General features: G+C 47.8%; 1 protein-coding gene across 1 annotated transcript; it reads right to left on the bottom strand.

The window, feature by feature from the left end:
* Nucleotides 1–2,003: 2,003 nt before the first annotated feature.
* Nucleotides 2,004–7,160, bottom strand: LOC120653888 (WAT1-related protein At1g09380-like). The gene is made up of 2 exons (XM_039931566.1): nucleotides 6,968–7,160; nucleotides 2,004–3,826 (listed from the first exon to the last, which is right to left on the bottom strand). The coding sequence occupies exons 1-2, from the start codon at nucleotides 7,156–7,158 to the stop codon at nucleotides 2,920–2,922; spliced, it is 1,098 nt and encodes a 365-aa protein (XP_039787500.1). The 5' UTR covers nucleotides 7,159–7,160; the 3' UTR covers nucleotides 2,004–2,919.
* Nucleotides 7,161–21,019: the final 13,859 nt, after the last annotated feature.

Below are 21,019 nucleotides of genomic sequence, written 5' to 3'. Positions count from 1 at the left end.
TACCAGAGACGATGTCAAGCAGGCTGAAGCCAAGACTTCAGCACTGGATAATCCGACGAGGCACCGGAGTATGCGTCGGAGCAATGACGTCAGCAATGAGCTGAAGATGCCTTCAGCACCAAATGATCCGATGACCATCGGATGAACTGACGCCATCTCATCGGTTCATCCGGTGCCTCCTGCGTCATGTGTCAGAAGCCCCAACGGCTACTTCAGGGCACAGTGTGACCGGATGATCCGGTGCCCCACCGTCGGTCTATCCGACGCTACGCAGAAAAGTTATCAACGTCTCTCTCCACTTGGTGGCCTATATATAGACTTCCCCGGCCATATTGGAGTTGCTGGAGTTCAAGAAAGTCACAAACACACCCAAAAACATCTCCAAGCCATTCAAGAGCTTAGTGTTCATATCTTTATCCCTTAGCACACTTTGAGAGTGTTGTGTAAAGATTAGTTCTTTAGTGAGTGAGATTGCAAGGCCTTGTGCCTTTGTGCTGTGGTTCTTGAGTGAACCAAAAGAAGATTTCGGTGCGCCGGCACCTTGGAGCTTTGAAGGCTCGTCGGCACGTCATCGACCCTCCGACTTGGTATGGAGCGGCGATGACAACTTTTGTAGGGGGGGACGTGGAGACCCCATCCTTCGTGGAGAAGCTCTTTAGTGGAACCCAGGATCAAGGTGACCGTGATTAAGTCCACGGAAGAGACTTGATGTCCGAGAAGCGATACTCTTAGTGAGTGCTTCAACAACGTGGATGTAGGTGTGCCTTTGTGGCTAACCGAACCATGGGATAATCACCCGCGTCGAGAGTTTGTTTCCTCCTATTCCACTCTTTAAGTTTCCGCATTTCATACTAGCAATTTGTGTGTCTTTACTTTCATATAGTAGTTTCTTAATAAGAAAGGCTATAGATTGCTAAACTTTTTTGGGATAGGGGTTTCACCTAGTACAACTTTTGTTGCACATCTAGATAGCATGTTTTAGTTTAATATTGTGCAAATTAGTTAGAGCCATAGGTTAAAGTTTTAACTTGCCTAATTCACCCTTTCTCCCTCTTAGGCTAGAGCATCCGATCCGATCTTTCAGGAACCCTGAAGAATCTAATGAGGTCTTTGACTGCGTGATTAGATGATGGTACTGTAGCATCACTGTAACCAATCATCAATTAATTACAGTCATTAGATTTGTCGCGAAAAATTACACTTATTCCTAAATTTTTTTTGCAAATAGACTTCATTTAGTACTTCATTCATGCGAGATTTCCTTCTCGAGATATGTGTTCTAGAATCTACAATGAAAACCAAACATCTATACTATAAAGGATGAAAGAATTGAGAATAATTGCCATCAACTCTAACCTAGTCATCCCTCTCACAAAACAACTCTTTAAGGCCCACATGGAAGAATTAAGTGCTTGACCAAATTTGGTGAAAAACAAAAGCACATTAAAGAAAATATTTCTGCCCAAATCTCTTTTCTTTTCTCACCATGCGGGTCTTACCCGCCCGCCTGTACCCGTTCGCCCGCGCATCGCTTGATTCGATTGATTTCAGCGAGGTTTCCTTTTTCTTCCTCCCAAACGCCCCCTTTCTGTGCGCACCGCTTGACTAGCGCTTTCCTTTTTTTTTTCCTCCACGATCGCCGGCTCGCCGCACGCCGCTTCCTCCGCGCGCCGCACGCGGTCGCCTTCGCGATGCCACGCCGCCGCGCGACCAATCGCTTGGCCGTGGATGCCGCCGCCGCATGCACGCGACCACGCCGCCGGCCACGACACCACGCCGCCGCGCCGCCATGCAGGACGACCACGGAGAACGTCCACGGCGCGACCAATCGCCGCCACGCCGCTGCACGTGATGGCGACGCGACCATGCCGCGATGACAGCGCGCCGTCGGAGGCCGGGACATCGCCGCGGCACTACGTGAGGGCCCAGACAGTAGAGCCGCTGCTACCGGAGGCCCCTTCAGTTTCAAATATTTATTTCCCAAAGGATACATTTGACACGGACATGTATGTAATTGTTTAGCTCAAATTCTGTCATTTTTAGTAAACCTGGCTTGTAACATAATCTTGATCCTTTGGTTTTTCAAATAATGTTTGAGTAGGGACTAAGGTTATCTTTCTTACCTAGGAAACTTTTTTAATTTTTTTTCCTTTTCTTACCTACTTCATAAGGGGGATTATTTAGATTTAGAATGGAGTGGATTGCTATATTTTTAATATAAAAATAATTTAGTTGTTTTTTTAGTAATTATTCAATGTAATTCAACTTTGCTTTGTTATATCAATTTTGAGTCTCATGTTATTTTTAAATATAGTTAACTCTTTAAGCACGTGCTATTTTTAAATATAATGGTTCTTTAAACACGTGCTTGTGGCACGTGCACCTCCACTAGTGGCCATTATAGAGTCCAAACTTTAGCTAGTTTCAAAAGGAAAGGGAAAGAGAGGGGAGACGCAAAAGCAACAAAAAGGAGTACCAAGGTACATTAATAAAAGAGTATAGTGCACAGACGACTGAATGGCGAACGATCAAATTAACGATCCATCATCCACTAGGACAGCTAGGGACATTACATTATATTTATTGATTAATAATGTTTGGTTCCGGTTGGTAATATCAACCGTGATTAAAAATTTCTATTGGTTCCGGTTGGTACAACCGGAACTAAGGATCGAGATCCTTTGTCCCACAATAGCAATTCCGGTTGGAAAACTAGTATTATATGAGGTTTCCAACCGAGATAAATTGAGGTTTCTGTAGTAGTGCTCTGCCTGCTGTCTGTTCTTTATTTGCGTTTCGTTTCAGCTAGCTCCTGATCATGGATGATGAATAGATCATCGATGGATACATGATGTTAGCTAGTTGACTGACTCCGATCGACCCCTGATGGATCGAGCGATCGATCGACTAGCTAAGCAGCTAGACGCGTTCGTCGCCGTTGTTATTAGCAGCAGCAGCAGCAGCAGCAGCACTACTGCTGATGACCTCCACGGCTGCCGCCGGCGGTTTCTGCTTGTTCTGCTGGCGCATCTCCCTGCCCTTTCCCCAGAGGAAGGCGTAGAGGCCGACGACGATGAGCAGGGCCCCCAGCAGGCTGCCGACGGAGACGTCGGTGCCGAGCAGCAGCGAGTCGAGCACGGTGGTGGCCACGAGGGACAGCGAGTTGAACATGGAGGGGTAGATGGGCCCTCGCCGCGAGATGGCCCAAGAGATGAGGCAGAAGGTGGCGCCCGTGTTGAACACCCCCGAGTAGACGACGGCGGCGAGCTGCAGGTCCCAGCCCAGGCGCCACGACGCCGCCCTGCCGCGGCTGGCAGCGGCGCCGATGAGCAGCGCCTGCGCGGTGCCGGAGACGCAGGCGAGCATGGTGGAGAGGTACTTGCAGGGGAACTCCCTGGCCACCCGGACCTGGACGATGAACCAGAGCGCGTAGGCCAGGCAGCTGCCGCAGAGGTAGACGGTGCCCAGGGCCATGTTGCGGTGCGCCGGGACGGCGGTGGCGGCGTGGTGCTTGAGCAGGTGCGTCGGCCACGGATGCAGCAGCCGGCCCCTGTAGAGGCTCGTCACCATGGTGCCGGCGACGCAGATGGCCGTGCCCAGCATCTTCATCCGCCCCGCCCACGTCCGCGCCGCCAGCTTCTCGAGGCGGAGCAGCACGGCGATGAGGAAGGTGACGACGGGGATGAGGTTGAGGAAGTTGACGGAGTAGGCGGGGGTCGTGGCGCGGAGGCCGTAGTAGTGGAGCCCCATGGCCAGGACGATCCCGAACAGCGCGCTGATGGACAGCCAGCCCAACACCTTGAGGCTCACCTTACTCACCATCGACCTGCACACCAACACCTGCCCGCACATTAGCTGCTAATTACTTTCGTTCTGATCCATCCATCCAGCAGAATCCACCACCAGCGGCAGGAGGAGTTTTAGTACTAGTATAGTAGTAATAACAATAATAATAGTAGATTAAATTTTCGCGACCGTGCCTGAGCACGTATTTCATTAAGAAGAAAGCAGTTTACAGACAATTCTTGATGCGGCCAAACAGAGCTTGACCAACACAAGATCACAAAGGACTAAAAACAGAGAAAAACTGAAAAAAACACAGACAAACACCCAAAAACCAAAACAGACACAGCAGCAGAAGCACAACAGAGGAGAACACCTCCAACCCTACAAACCTAAGACCGGCGCAGCACCAACCAACAACTGAACCTGCAAAAGAGCTACATCGCCAAAGATGCGAAGATCCGCAACACAAACAAGGTGGCAAAGCATCCACCCGACCAACCAATATCGGCGGCAAAGCATCCGCCCGAAGAGAACTCTCACCAACGACGATGGCGGCAAAGCATCCGCCAAAGCAACACAGCGGCAAAGCATCCGCTAGCATAGTACAACAGCAAAGAACCGCCAACCGACGACCAACGCGACCTAGACGATGTAGAGGAACTAAGCAAAGGCAGGCGCAGAAGCGGATCCTCTCCGAGAAGAGCAATCGACCGTCACCGGCAAGAGCTTCCAAGACAACGCCCACAGCGAGGGAGCGACGTAAAGGCGCCGTCGTTGTCCGACCAACATGGTCTAGGCTTTCACCTGAAAAGCTCACCGAAGAGGTCATAGGGGAAAGAGTGACGCCTTCAACAAGGTAAGCGACGCCCTCGGGCGTCGCCGTCACCGGCCCATATGGACCAAGGCTTTCGCCTTCACCCTAATCCCAACACAAATCCGATGACAGCAGACGCCCCTCCCCAACCACACGAGGCGGCGACGACGCGGCCAGACGCCCCTGGCCACCCGAGGCAGCGACGGGAGAGGAGGGCAGCCCTGGGCGAGCGGCGCCACCGACAGACGAAGCGGCGGCGGCAGCCACGAGCCCCCGGCCACGAGGCGGCGGGGTGAGGCCAACGGCCCCCGGCCCTGAGGCAGCGGCGGCGCAGCCACGCCCCCCGGCCACCTGAGGAGGAGGCGGCGGCGCGGCCCCGGGCCTCGGCCAGCTGGGAAGGCCGGTGGCCAGCAACCCCCTCCCCCCCACGAGGACGGCGCCCCCAGGCGGCGGACCCAGCCCGGACGGCGGCGGACCGATCGGGGACGGCGCCCCCAGACGGCGGACACCAGGAGCAGCGCGGCCACGGCCATGGCCACGGAGAGACGGCGACGGCGGCGCGGACACGCCCAGGCCGCGCCCCAAGGGCCCCCGGCGGCAGCGGCGCGGCACGGACGGCCACCGACCGCCCCCCGGCCACCGAAGCGGCGGCGGCGCGGCACGGCCCCAGCCCGGACGGCGGCGGACCGACCGGGGGCGGCAGATCCGGCGCCCAAACCCAAGCCCGGCGGAGGATCCGGCCATGGGGGGCCCGGATCCGGCGAGGAGCAGGCCGGGACCGGCCCCGGCGGCCGGCGGCGACGTCCTAAGGGCGGGAGGAGGAAGGAGATAGGAGAGAGAAGAGAGGGCGAGGGGGAGCGAGCCGGGCCGACTTCGGCACGGCCATGGGCCGCCGCCGCCGCTCGGATGGAGGTTGCCGGCGGCGGCGGCCAGCGGGAACGACGCGGGGGAGGGGTGGAAGGCGGCGCGCGGCGCCCCCCGGGTCGCCAGCGGGAGCGACGCGGGGGGTAACCTTGGATGTCCTACACAGTTATTTTTTCATTTCAATAGTAGATTAAATTATGCACGCATTAGCCAGTATGCGTGCTGGCTGATGCGTGCATAATTTAATCTACTATTAATTAATTAATAATAGATTAAATTAATTAATCAGCCAGTAATATATATATATATATATGCAAGAAAATTAATTAATACAAATAAAGGATCGGAAAATACATATATGCAAGAACTGGACTGAATGAAAGTGTTAGGCAATGCAAGCAAGAAGGCAGGCATGGAAACATTGGTTGTCATTTTTGTCGGTGCCGTGCTGAGCCGAGCAAGGAAGGAGATGCCACAACTGCCGCTACATCACAAACACCTTCGCCACACGGCATATCTGCTGCCCCATGCAAGCCTTGCTTGCATTGCTAGCTAGCTAGCAGCTTCAATCCGTTCAGACTATCTATCAGCAGCTATATACTAGTTAGCAGGCACACATGCATTGCTGAAACCGATATGATCTTGTGTTCACGCACGTAACTAATCTGCTATTCAGTTAGAGAGAGAGAGAGAGAGAGAGAGAGAGAGAGAGAGAGAGAGAGAGAGAGAGAGAGAGAGAGAGAGAGAGAGAGAGAGAGAGAGAGAGAGAGAGAGAGAGAGGCAAAAGCCACGGCATGATGCACGCACCTCGATCGGCATAGCGCCGCGCCGAGCACATTTCAGGCATTTCAGACATACGTGTTCCACTTTAATTTCCCTTGTGCTTCTCAATATAATAATGCAAGGCAGCTAGCGCGCCGGCCATGCATGCTTTTTTCTCACAAGGCAAGAGAGATCTAGCAGACGCAGCCGTGCCGGCATACCACAAACGTACGGTGCGGTGATGCAACCGTACCTGTGGTAGATTTAGTACATATATTACATGATTAATCTTATATATGGTATTTATTTTGCAATATAAATATTAATACTATTTTATATAAACTTAGCAAATTTAAAATTATTTGACTCCTCGGAAAACGATATTCTACGACAGCGACCAATAACATAAACTTTGAGTGGTAGAGCGTTTTTTAAGGTATAGTAGTAGACTACTAGTAGACAGTAGTTTATCTGCATTCTGAGGAGCGTATGAACGAAGAAGCAATAAACTAGAGACATGCAAAACAAAAATTTATTTCTCCCTAGAATATGCAGGTTTCAGAACTTGGCCAAGTAATCTTAATTTCTCACCAGATTTTCTGCTTACAAGTCGTGGTTATATGATGATGTGCTACCTAGCCAGCTAGGGACGGAATACTCAGAGATAACAATTTAAAGTTTTTAACAATATATAATTCAATAGCTACATAGGCTTCGATCGTTCTGCCTGTAAGTACGTACCTGTCCAAGTAGAAGGCGAAGGGGGCGACGATGATGGCGCCGATGAGGTTGCGGTAGGCGAGGAGGACGAAGGGCTCCATGCCAATGTTGAGCGCGAGCTTGGAGAGGAGGAGGGCGCCCATGGTGAAGGCCTGCACCAGGACCATGCTCGCCGGCAGCATCACCGCCTCCATGGACCACGACGAAGCCATCATTGTCGCCGTCGTCGTCGTCTTCTTCTTCTCGGCCTCCACCATGATCTGATCGATGATCGTCAACCACTACCCTACCGTCTCCGATCCTCGCCGCCGCCACCGCGCGCCTGGCCTGTGCGTGGTGGTCGTGTCTCCGCTCCCTGCAGCAGCAGGCAGCAGGCACGGGACTGGTATAAGCGAGATCGATCGGCCCATCCGATCCATATATAACGCAGCTAGCTAGCTCAACTGCCTACCCAGGACTGAATTGATGCAACAGCTAGATATATAGCTTGAATAGCACTTGCGTAAGTCAAGGGCAATCCAGTTAACCCATGTGTGTATAATGTGTCGTCCATCTATATTATATTACGGGTTTGCTAGTGTCTGGGCATCTGACGGGAATTTTTCCCATTGGACGCTCAATTGCAACATCGAAATAAGACATCCACAACATCAAAAATATATATATGCGAAAAAATTAATTAAATCGTTTGACTCTCAGATAACTCTCAGATACGAATATTTCCGCCCAAACATGAACACCATGTTTCATGCAACATTCACCATGAAACATGTGAAAATAATAGCTGCAACATCGAAGATCAACTATTGAAACACATATGTTGGAGCGTCTGATTTTTCTTCCATGTCCGGACGGCTGTGTCTTAGCATCAGCTCAATCACTTCTCGGCCACGACCTGTCCGTTCTGCATTTCCGTTCCTAGGCGACTCGAGAGCGCACTCAAACCCTAGTTGCCGCCTTCCACCGTCGACCCCGCCCGCCATGCCGCCACTCGAGTGGGCCCCGACGGAAGCCCGTGCGGCCCGCAAGGAGGGCGGTGGTGGGGTTCCTTCCCCATCCTCCAGCGATATTGGGTGGGCGCGGCTGTCTGAACTGCCAAGGCGGCTCGTCGGCGCGGGCGGTGTTCCGCGGCAACGGAGCCCAGGGGGTCTCGGATCCGGTACGATGACGACCGGATCCGAAACGATGCCGAGCAGATCCGGCTGTCATGCTGCCTGTGTGTGTGCAAGGAGGTGACTCAACAATGAAGATGGCTGCGGGCCGATGGCCTGCCACGATGTCGGCGCGCCTCATGTGGCTGAGTGTTGTCTGCGATTGCAGGCAGCGGAGGCCGGGGAGGGGGGGGGGGGGTTGTGGCCGCGCCACCTCCTTGTCCTTGCTAGTTCCGGGGTGTGGTGGCATCGGTGGCTCGTAGGCGCAGCGGTGCGGCGACCTGCAGGTGGCAGCGCCGCACCATGGAGATGGCGGCGGCTGGTAGGGTGGCTCGTAGTCTATATTGTCTGCTTCTTTGTGGTAGCAGATGCTAGAGGTGGGTGGTCGCCAGGTTGTGTAGGTTCTGGGATGAAAGTCTTGCTCGGTCTTCGATCGTTGTCGGCAACAACGGTGCCATGGTGAATTGTTCTTCTTCTTGAGGGCATTGTTGTGAGGACCTCAACCTCCAAGTTTCTAAGTAAAAGAAAGATGTGATGGATTGGTATCTGTGCAAAGATGTTGCGGGGATGAAATGAGAACAAAGAAGAAGATTGAAGCTTAGCGCTTTCTTGATTTCCTAGCTTTTCTCTTGCTTTTTGAAATCCTCATTTGTGAAATCCTCTTGCTTTGTGAAATCCTCATTTAATTATTCTTTCTTGTAACGTTTTGGCCGTATATATCCACTTATGGATATAGAAGGCCAGGTTAATTCTTTATAAAAAAACAAACAAGTCAGCTGATGACCCAGTGGCGCACGCAAGTTAATTCGATAACAAATGACGATGGCGTGTCTATCAATATTTTATATAACGGGCTATAGGATTTAGCGGCAGGGTCCTTATAACTTGCACGCTATTTTCTACCGTAGTGGTCATAGCAGCAGCTTTGCGAAATTGCTATATGGCCTCTATAGCCCGCTATTTTAGGCAACAAGCACTTGTTGCATGATCGATTTAGTATATGTATACTTTACTACGCATACCGTCATAGCTTTCGCATGGACACCTAATTAATCTAAGATTATATATATTATATTATTATATGCATCCACTTGCATTGTTAGAATTTCAGCTAGACACTAGTATACTAGACAGTGAGCTAATTAAGAACGGAGGAATCACGTGCTTCGCCGCCCACCCATGCCCAGGACATGCTGCTGGGCTAATGTTAAGAGAAGAATAATTTAATTGGCGGTATATGAATGCACTATGAGGGAAAGGCTGCGGAACAAATAATTAATTTTGTAGAATCAAGTGCCTAAAAAGGACCGCTCCGTTCGTCTGATGGTGGCTGATGGCTGGTGCTAATTTGTTGCAAGAGAAAAATACTGTTGTCTGGCTGATGCTAGTGCTGATTTATTATGAGAGAAAAGTATTGCTAGTTGGTTGGAGCCGGACAAAGCGATAGTATGTCTAAAACTAAAATCTGATTCACTCTTAGACTGACGTGAGTCTTTATTTTTAGGTATTGTTGCAGCTTGTTGTCATGTTGCATGACTTTATGCCAAATGGCAGCATCATGAAAGATAGTTATTAGATCTAATTAGAAGGTATTTTATGTATTTCCCCTATTTCTTTAGAGAAAAATAATATAAATCTTATTACCACCTAGAGGGTAATATGCGGTGATAATAATCTATCTAAATGGACGGTCGATATACAGTCGCTTCGGAGTACCATAATAAATGTTGCAAACTGGGAAAAGGGTGGTGATGACTATATATTCAAATGAATTGGATCTAATAGCTAGTATTGATCCCATGATCGAATCTGTTACCGTTGATTTTGAAGTCGCGGGTATACGTAAGCCTCAGATCGATGATCAACTAGAATGTTACGTTGTTCCAGTATCTCACCATTCATCATCACCTTGCACTGTGTCCTGTTCTATCTCCATTCCAGATCGAATATATGTACCTATATACACATGTATGTGAGCCAGCACGTTATATACTCCATATATGTGTGTAGAGCAGTAGCAGTAGATAGAGGGACAAAGCATAAACTGATCGATCAAGAAACTGGCAGGGTCATGCGAATCAAATCAATCAAATAATTGACCAAATAACGATAATTCGAGGAAATTAAACTTACCATTGCGTACACAGTTAACTAATCTGGCCCTTTGCATCGTCATAGCAGGCTGGTGTGGAGTAGTTGGAATCAATCAATAAACATTAGAGATTGATTTGATGACATCCATTTCCCACATGGATGAGTACAAAATAAATCAAGCAACAAGAGGAACGAGCTAAGGAAAACCTTTTGCTTCTATTTGTTGCGCATGACAAGCTATTAGCATAGTGATATAAAAGACGATGTATGGATCGGAAGGTATTGAATGGAAGGAAGAAAGGGTAGTATGTTTTTTTTTTGAGGGCAAGAAAGGGTAGTATGTAGTAATGGAGGAATGCTACTATATGCATGTATTTGTTGTTGACCATGCGCATGGACGTTTAATTTGTTGGAGATCGAGAAACATGCATGGTCAGAGATGCATGGAGCACATGTAAAATAATGCTATATATAATCCTATACGACGACTAGGTCTTGCGCATGTGGGGTTTGCATTATTTCCATTACACACCGTCCAAGTTCAGAATATATAGGATCGAGTGAAATGTGGGCAATTCCACAGCTAGCTTATGGCTTCTTCTGTTCTTTATCTTCTTCTTTTTTTGGCTGTTACGATCGAACTAGAGGAGGCGCGGAAAGTGTGGAGGTCAAGAAGCATGTGACATACTACTGTAGGAGTATGTGATAGGAACTGACAGACAAAGTATGTAATAGAAGACAACAACATTGTATAGGTTATGATAACAAGGTAGATTTATTTTTTCCTGTTTCTTTGTTTGCATATATTGTTAACACAACAAATTAAATATCCAAGTTGGAATATAATAATTTTGATTTATTGCAACATGGTATAGAGATCCTACTCCCTAATCCCATGAGTGCAACATATTAAGACAACACACATGCGAATCAAAATGTTAACTAATCCATTATCCCATTCCCAAAAAATTAATATAGCATAGCTATATGCGAACTTAATAATGAGCAGTTGAAAATGATACGCTTTAAGCGTAGGCATATATATAACCACTTTGAATCTTGACTTCTAGACCAATCTCAATGGAAGTATCATAAGAGTGTCATGAGCATTAAATATGCTGATATAGCAGAGTCATTATGAAGAAAGAGAAGGGGGAGCGTCATGAGATGTGAGAAACGTGTCATCACCATGACACTCCTCCAACTTGGTTAACTAGTTCACAGTCTTGATAGCTGTGCGATGATATTCCCCACTGAGACTGAGAGGTTGTATGGATGAAACAGGTATCTTTAATTTGATGGATCGTGAATTAAATTACTAACAATTCTACTGCATGGATATATATGACCAAAACAGCTGATTGACTTAGCAAGGATCAATGTTCACGTACATGACCGTTTAGCCCGTGTACACTCCATGTACATGCTACACAGTGGCTTACCGTATCAATTTAATTAGCCGTTTACCCCATTTAATTATTGTTTAGTCTGTTTAAATGGTTGTTTGGTTTAAATAAATAGCTAAATAGTAGATAATTGATTAGTCCATTTAAACGTTTAGGCTAACATTTAAACGGACTAAACGTTTTGGATAGACAAAGAAACTCTAAACAACTTTAACCATTTTCATTTGCTGACACGTAATAATCCGACATGCATGGAAACTTAATGATTTGAAGCAATACGATTGCAGGTAGTGAATCTTAGAGCAGAGAGATGAACTGACGCATCTTTAATTCGGAGTAACTCCTCATACTAGAATAAAAAAACATGTGCCGCATAACCCGTCTTTGAAAAATGGGTTTTTATGGGGTGCTGATGGTGTTACCCGTCCCTGCAAATTGATTTCAAAGTTAATAAAGAAAATATCATATGTCATATTTACAATCGACTGTAATGTGATGGAGACAGGAGAGTACGCATGAGACTAGATGTAAGAAGTTCGAACCCGGTTTACGCACGCAAGTATGCATATTTCGTTAAAAAAATTTGTACCTCGGTAGTAGAGGGGCTTGTGGTGGTGGCCGGTTAGCTTAGATTTTTTTCTTTATTTTTTTATTGTTTTCAAGTTTTTTCTATGAAATTGATTTGTAGGGGCGGCCGAGTGGGTCATACCCAGATGGGTGAGGCCATGGCCCGCCCCTACAAGTCAACTTTTAGCTGCGAGAACAAGGGACGAGTACCATACCCACCTCTGAATATATATTTCTACCCGTCTCTAAAAATTCTTTTCATAGTCGTGTGTTGGAACAATCGGTTAGAGTGAGGAAAAAATGGCTTGCATGGACTCATCGGACTCCATGAGTAAAATCAAGCCAAAGGGCCACTGTGGATGCTCTTTTGACATAACCACTGACTTTTCGTGGCAAAGAGATTTTGTTGAAGGACCTTAACGGGCGACCAGAGATGGGGGATTGGATGGGAGCCTTAAAAAATTCTCCTCAATGAGAACAAGGGCTATATCCCGAATTCAACTTGACACACCTCTCTTCTAATCACCAAGATGGCCCAAGACAACTCGTGACGAGCTCACTCTATGAATGTCTAGGAAAAGCTCGACGCAAAACGGAAGCAAACGTAAAGTGATATACTCGAGCAAAGCTACCAACAAATCCACTTAACAAAACATACAATAATTTAACAAAGATTATCACATCTCTAATCTAAGTGGAAGAAAAATGAGAAGCAATCAACTCAGGCAAGAATTACCGCCAAAAGTTCCACTTAAACCAGCATGCAAAGGTCTAATTGTCACTATCCAGAAGCTAGAACACTACAGAAGAACTCTCTAAGCATGCAAAGTACTAACAGAGATTAGTAATAAACTAATACCAAAAGTGTAACACCCCGGGTGTTTACACAGTAATTAAATAGGTGTCTGCACAGTAATTGTGTTTGTTGCTATGCATCTTGTGCTTGAAATGCGTAAAAAGGATCTTTTTGTAATTATGAAAGGTTATATGTGTAATTATGATTTTATGCGAGGTCCTTTATAAAGTTATTTGTGTAATTATAGTTTTAGTGGAGGGTGTTTGTGCAAAATTTCAGTGCATTTAATGCATGGTAATCATTTTGCTTGTAAGTCTACATTTGAAGTGAAATTGCTTTGAAAAAGACAAATTTCCTGGAATTCAAAATCCCTTCAACGATTTTAATTTTAGCTCTTGAATCTTTGGCCAAATAAATTTTTGCACAACATCAAAGTTGTAGATTTTGAAATTTTGAACAACTTTCATGTTGGGCACTTTTCCATTTGAGCTTTGGTTTAAAAGTTATCACTGGTTTACAGTTTAGTCCCTAGAACTTTTGGAAATTGCAAAATCGCCCTTATCCCCTTCTTCCCCTCCCTGCTCTGCTTCCCGTCGCCGGCCACCGACAGCGCCGCCGTGGAGCGCCTTCCCGGCTTTCCCGGCCATTACTCCGCCGTGCGCTGGCGCCCACGCGTCGCGGACGAGCTCCTCCCCCTCCTGTTGCCTCGCGCTGGAGCCCCCACCCCTCGCCACGCCGCCCCGCCGCTTCCAGAACCGCCCCGACGGCCGCCACCGCGACGCCGCCGTGGAGTGCCCCCTGCAGAGCCCGCCGCTCTCTTCTAGCGAGCGCCCGCGCACTACAAGAGTCCCAGAACTCGATTTCGCACATCCCTTCGCTCTCTCATCGCTCCCACGCCACAGAACGCCGCCGCCGCCCTGCTTGAACCCCGGCGAGCTCCACCCCGCCGCGGAGCCGCCACCCCAGACCCGCTCCACCCCTACAGCCCCCACCCTTAGCACCGCCTCGACCTCGCGCAGCTCCCAGGCCACTTCCCCTCGCCCAAACCTCACCGGAGCTACCCCGCCGCCGTGCTCCGAGCCCGCAAGCCGCCGCTCGCCGTCGACATCCCACCTCCGACCGCCCTAGCCTCGATTCCAAGCACCCAGAGGTGCGCCTTGCAACCGTGAGGCTCACGCACCCCTCCACCCTCGCCGCCGGTGAGCCCCTCGCCGGGAAACGACCGGTCAACCGCCGCCTCTCCTCTCTGACCCGGCCCAGGGACCTCGGGTTGAAAGGAAAGAAAACCCAGGGGGTTATTTGATTAGGCCCAGACTCAGATGAATAGTGCCTTAGGGACTGCTTTGTAATATTTTTCAGTGAACTTTGAAATTCTAGATCAATTCATAGAAAATTCGTAAAATAGCAAATCTTGATGTTTTGGAATTCTTTTGAAGAGCTCTATGCAGTAGAACCATAATATGTTAGGCTTTAGTTGCAAGTTTTTGCTGTATAAATGGTTTTGTGTCACTAGATAAATAAATACTAGATATTTAGTCTTTTTCTTATCTGATGCTTGAAAGCTGTTATTGCTATGAAATTTTGGTGGTAGTTTACTCATGTAACACTAGCTTTGCTATAAAAATTTCATGGTCAGTTCTCTTGTGTAGCTATTTATTTGTTTTAATCTTTGTTTAGTACACTTTATTTGTGGTAAATAGTTTCTGTTCGTAATAAATCATGATTTTATTTCGTCATGTTCTTTTTGAGTAGCTTAGCTTGTCCAAGAAGTTTGAGCTTCAGTTCATGGATAGAACAGGAGTTAAAATTGAATCTTTCTAAACTGATGTCTGTTTTGTTTATTTTCTCAGAATTAATTCTGTGTAGATAAAATCACGAAAAATTTACAGTAGCTAGATTATCCCTGTGTAGATCTCATGTTAAATTTTGAGCTTCTGATCTACTCTAGTTTGATCTGTATAATTCAAGCTTGTGCTAGGTGTTGCCTGCTTAAATGATTTGTTGTGATTAAAGGGCTACATGTCTTGGCATGATTTTTACAGGGTAGCTTAGTATGTTTATGTTCTGCTTAGTGTAATTTTGGTAGAATGTATTACTATTTGTACTCTGAGTTGTTGATTTATTTGTAAACCGTGACTAAATTATATAGGAATTTACCACCCCTCATTTTGTGAAGTTAGTTAACTTCATTTGTGCTGTTGATCATGATGCCTTGTGTAGTTAAATTTGTTATTTAACTACTCTATAAACGATTGCCCATGTGTGTTTATAATATTGTTCTTGCATTACATATAGATACGACTACTTTGTCAGACGGGACGTACGAGTTGATTCCGGAGTCTGACGGAGGTGATCTCGAAGCTCAAGTAAACACTGCGGAACTAACTGAAGCCCCGAACCAAAGTTCGGAAGAGCCTAGCGCTGAAATAGTTAGCAACTACCGAGAAGGCAAGCCCCGGACATAACCTATACTTCAAATTAATATCATGTACTGTATTATTTTACTTGTGCATTTACAGTTCATAGGAGTTGAATTGAAACCCTAGATGCATGATCCTAGGAACCTATGTACTGAATACTAGACCTGAGTCCGAATAATTGCTAAGCTTATAGGACCGGTAAAAGTCGAGTGATTGCCTGTCACTCGCGAGCTTTATAGGAATTGCCTGTTTACTTTCTGTTATCAATATAAGGACGACGGACGGGGTTGAGTTCGATATCATGACCTTATGTGAGACCCCGTCTGTGTTGATGAACTTGCTAAGGTCGCGGTGTGTGGTAGCGCTGGTTAAGTTTTTGAACGTACTAGCCACATGCCGTAAATATGGTACGCGGTAAGCCTAGTAACCGATTGGACCGGGGAGTGGATATACCTGACACTCTCTCTTAGAGATAGGTTTTATATTATGTTGCGCAACACTACGACTTCTAGGGACAAGGTTGGACCGGGCAGGGTGGACCTTGGAGCCCTGTAGTCGGGGAGAGTGTTCCTATCCACGAGCCGGAAAGAAAGGCAAACGGTTGTTTGGAAACGATCCGACGGTGTTCCAAACGTGTGTGTTAGGTTTTCCTTGCAAGGTTGAATTTCGATTCAGAATCGTCCGCCTCTCACGATGAAATGAGACTGCTTAATCTCTTTGCCACACAGAGTAATAAGAGCAACAATATTCTTATTAATCTTGATGTTTGCTTAGAAGTTCCACCATGATTGGATAGTAGATGCTTACATAGAATGGTTAATTAAATAGAATCTTGAAGCTAAAACTTGAAAGTAAGGACATACTCTTTATTGCTTTTCAGCAAAAGGAAAACCAGAGCCTCACAAAGCCTTGCATAGTCTAGATAAAGTGGGCTACTTATACCCGTTGTCGGTTAAGTCTTGCTGAGTATTAGAATACTCAGCCTTGCTGTTGAAACTCTTTTTCAGGTATGAGTTTTGAGGATCAGATCGCTAGCTTAACCTATCCTTGCTCATTGCCTCCTGGCTGGTCCGTAGAATGGGATACGTCTTCGGCCGGCAATGACTATGACGAGTGATACCATGCTTGGGCTAGCTTGGTATACTTTTGCGACGTGTTGTAGTCATCGTGTTTCATCTTCCGCTGTTTAGACTCTGAACTTATAATCATAGCTTGTATAACTGTTTTACTTAAGTTGGCTTTGTAATAATGTTTTTAATTGGTTTGTAATCGTTATTATGCCTGAGATGTAAAATTTTGGTTGTAATATCTCTGAACTCGCCTTCGTGCGGGGTATGCTTGTTCGATCCGAGAATCGGTGGTTGTATCGGGACGTTACCCGACAGACCAAAAATTGTTCCGTTTGAAGTGCGTTTAAGCTAATGTTGCCTTTATGGTGATGGTTTGCGCACTTGAGCCGGGATAATTTAGGCGGTTCTGCCACAAAAAGCTAATACACTAGCTAATCATGTGATTGAAAAATAAATAGCAAGGGTAAAGAAAATGAAAACCGAGCCTTGATTCCCTTGCTTGGTTAGCTGCTTGCATCCACCTCCTGGTGTGCCTTGCGCTGCTGGCTGGTGCAGTTTGAGCTTTGTGCCCCTGCCTGCTGCTAGCGGCTCAGGCCTGCCACGTGCTGGAGCAAGCATGCAGTGGCCTAGACATCGATTATAATTTATAAGTCACTTCTAGCATCACTTAAAACAGACCACTCCAGGGCGGCAAGCACCGGTTATAAGCCAGATCGTTGGATTACCTCATAAGGTAGCATCACTCAAAGCTTGGATGGCAAAAAGCTCAAACAAAGAGTTACTCCTCTCTCCCTCTCAAATCCTAACCAAAACTCTTACAAAACAAATAAGAAGTCCTTATCGAAAGAGATGCCTGCCCAAACAGCCCCTCCACATTGAAAAAACATCTAGGCCCGTTTAGTGGGTTTTGGTTGATTAATGACGCATGTTTATGGAACTAATGCCATTGTTAAGCATGAACATATGAGTTGAGTCATGGAGATGACCACAAAAAAGGAAATGAAAGATAAAAGCGGCAATTCATGAGGATTTAAATTCTTTTATATTTTAAAATTGAGTTTAGGAATACCGTACTTTTCAGAATCAAGAGGAACCTGAATTATGTCGACTTATGTAGAAAAGGCGCTCAAGATGAACTAACAAACCTTTGAGAGATATTTTTGCACTTGCACATCATTTGGGATATCTTTAGAGTGTTTTCTGCAGAAAAGTCCAGAATCTCCGGAAGTTTTTCCGGAGTCTCTGGAACTTTGGTTTCTGTGGAATTTTGAGTTGTCTCCGGAGATGTTCGGAGTATCCGGACATTTCCGGAGTCTCCAAAGATTTCTTTAGAGTCTCCAGGACTTAACAGCACAACGGCTAGTTTTGGGGTCTGGGATATAAATACCCCCTCTCCCCCTTCACATTAACTCTCTTTGACCTAACTCGTGCCTACCACAATACAGAGCATTCAAGAACCCTAACTTCACTCCTTGACTTCCATTCAAGATTTCATGAGGGCACTGAAGGAAAATTGTTGGGAGAGCAAGTGAGTGTGCCAGTGAGCTGATTTCACATCTCTTGAGCACCTTGTACTTCGTCAAGCCGGTTGATTTCGTATTTGTTACTCTTGGAGCTTCAAGCTCCTAGCCGGCTAGGCATTGCCCTTCGAGCACCCAAGATTGTGGTGTGCCCTGGGAAGTTTGGACGACCTCAACAGTGAGTAAGTAGCCTTAGTGACATTGGTTGCTAAGGAGAGGCTAGATATCTCAAGAAGTGTCCTTCTTGGGTGCCTCAATGGAGATGTAGGTTCAGTGGAATCGAACTTCGGTAAACAAATCTCTGTGTGCTCTTATTCATTTCTTAAGATTTGTTGAAGTTCTTGGTTCAAACTAGTTTTCTAGGGTTTGCTTTACTTGTTGGAAAGGTTTTGACTGCGGGTATTTGCAGAGAAGCAGTAGAAAAGTTCTCATAAACCTTGGAAAATTGCAAGATCCACTTTCGGTTGAGGTTTGAGTAGTCGAGATTCAATTCAGTTGATTTGTTCGGAATCTCTGAAAACTCCAAAGGTTACTAACAAAATTGTTTTAAGTGTTTAATTTTTCAATTTGGACTATTCACCCCTCTAGTTGACATTAGAAACATTTCACACACATATAGAGACGCTGGCCAAAAGACCAAAAAACCCTTACATGAAGCACACAACCTAAATACCCCTTAGGGGTAAAAGCATCCTTGTTTCTATCGGATCCCTGGACGGACACGACGTCTTCATGATTTTGCTTCGCCTCGACGTAAACATCGATGGTGCCATGTGCTCCGCAAGTTTTGATGCCTTCAAGACTTTCGTGCTCCCGCCGCATAGGCAGCCTACTCGAGCTTGCCATCGCCTTCCTCCTTGACCTGGCCCTCGCCATCTTTATCACCATCTCGCTCTCCATGTACTCTTGCTCTAATCGTGCACCATACGGATCTCTCGTGACTCCGCCCGGACTCCTGGGGTCCCTCAGCGCCAAGCCTTCACTTGTCCTTGGCCACCGCATGATGCATGGGCATTAAGCCTCGTTGTTTTGGCAAAATAGGCAAAATCATCCCCAAACTTTTGGCAAAAGGTCAAGTTCATCCTCAAACTTTTGGGCGGGTCAGTTTAGTCCTCGAACTATCCTTCTTCGATTCAGTTACATCCTTGACACCCACGCCGTTAGTGAACGCCGTCTGCCACACCCTTTTCCGTCCTTGGGCTGGTCAAATGTGGCGGCAATCTCTTGAGTCTTCAATCCCGGAATCTGGCCAAGAGGAGGGATGGTCTGCGGCAGGGCTCGGAGGACCGGTCGGTCCGTCGATGATTTCCATGGGGAAAGGGACAGAAAAGCAAGAGGGTGTCACCTGGATTCAATCCCGTGTGTTGGTTGGGGCGGAGGGTGGCTGGAGCGTGCTGTCCACATGAGCTCGAACTTGGCTCGGTGGCGGCAACAATGGCGGGAGGTGCGCGGCGCGATTCCGGCCAGGTGGTGGCCGGAGCTCGATGAGAAGAGGTTGCCGAGGGAGCTGGGCAGTGAGGGAGGTGTGGGCACGACGGATTTGGGAGGACGTGGTGCGATGCGGCAGGGAACGCCCGGCAGAGCAATTCTGCGCTCGGCTCTGTTCTTGCTTGGCGCAAGGAAGAAGAAGGGAGCAGCAGAGAAATAGGAGGCACCCCACCACGGCCATGCGCGTCGCTGCTCCATCTCATCGCACCGCCTCGTGCCGCCATCACACTGCGCGCCCCCGCACCCGAACCCCCCCCCCCCCCCCCCCGGCCACAGGGCCCTCGCGCCGCGCATCCGAAAGCAGAGAAGGGAGCGGCAATGGATTGCTCGTCCCACTACTCCACTTGCTCCTCTCTCTTCGATGTAAGCTGTCTCCTCTCTCGTCCAGTCATGCTCTGTGAGAATTCAATTCATTCCTGCAATCTTGATGATGCCGCCTTGCTCTGTGAATTCAGAAATGCCGGCTGTGTCTCTGACCACCACCGACCACAGGCTCACCGGTGCTGGTGTCGGCGGCAGGGAACTGCGAGCCATACATGGGCGTGACCATCAGCACAGTGGTGACGAACTTGTTGTCGCCGTTGGACCTGGCCAACTTCCTCTGCGCACAACACATCACCCGCGTGCGTCTCTACGACGCGGGCCATCGTGGGCATCCCCAACGACGTGCTGGGCTCCTCCCGGGCGACGGCCATGGCGTGGTTGGCCCGCTGCATGCTCCCGTTCGCGGGTGTCATCTCCGCCATCGCCGTCGGGGACGAGGAGCCCACCGCATTCCCCTCCACGCTGCTTGTGCTCCTCTCGGCCATCCGATCCCTCATCGCCGCGCTCGCCGCGGTGAACCTGTCCTCCATCCCGGTGTCGATGTCGCTGTCCTTCTCCATGGTGGACCCGTTCCCCCCGTTGCAGGCCTTCTTCAACCAATCCCTGGCCAAGTCCTTCGCCGTGCCGCTGCTGGCGCACCTCACCTTGCGGTGGTGCTTGCAGTAGTGCTCGAACGTGCGAACACGACGGTGAGGCGATGCGCAGGCAAGCAAGCTCGGTGAGTGGTTTGGCCCCTAGCGGCGTCACGCATCGCTGACGGCGTGGACATCAAGGACGTAACTGAACTGAAGAAGGATAGTTTGAGGGCTAAACTGGCCCACGCAAAAGTTCGAGGACGAACTTGACCCTTTGCTAGCAGTTCGGGGATGATTTTGCCTATTTTGCCCTTTGTTTTCCCGTCATCATCGCATGGTCCATCACACCTAAGCTAGAGCTCGCCCTTCACCGCGTGTCGTTGGCCATCACGTCGCATTCTACGCCTGGAAATTACGAGCCAAGAGATACATTAAATCCACTCAACATTGTCAATCACTCATCTCCAAAGGTGACCACCATGATCCTCATTTGTGAAAACAGCTGGTACGGTCTTTCGACCCACACCTGACAATCAGACATACCAAAGCACCCGTTGATCAATAGCTTAATTTGTGTTGTCACCAATTTAATTTCTAATGGTTTTGTTCTGGCTCATTATATTTCCAGGAAAAAAAGACATCTCTTTGCTGGTACAAACTCA

Source organism: Panicum virgatum, chromosome 1N (assembly GCF_016808335.1).
Source record: "Panicum virgatum strain AP13 chromosome 1N, P.virgatum_v5, whole genome shotgun sequence".
NCBI classification, from domain to species: Eukaryota; Viridiplantae; Streptophyta; class Magnoliopsida; order Poales; family Poaceae; genus Panicum; species Panicum virgatum.
This window is presented reverse-complemented; position numbering and strand designations above follow the sequence as displayed.

Bases quoted from the DNA above. Each gene is read 5' to 3' on its own strand.
- LOC120653888 (XM_039931566.1), bottom strand. From the start codon at position 7,158: ATGGCTTCGTCGTGGTCCATGGAGGCGGTGATGCTGCCGGCGAGCATG. The intron at 3,827-6,967 runs GTACGTACTTAC...GTTGGTGTGCAG, and splicing joins TTCGCCTTCTACTTGGACAG to GTCGATGGTGAGTAAGGTGA.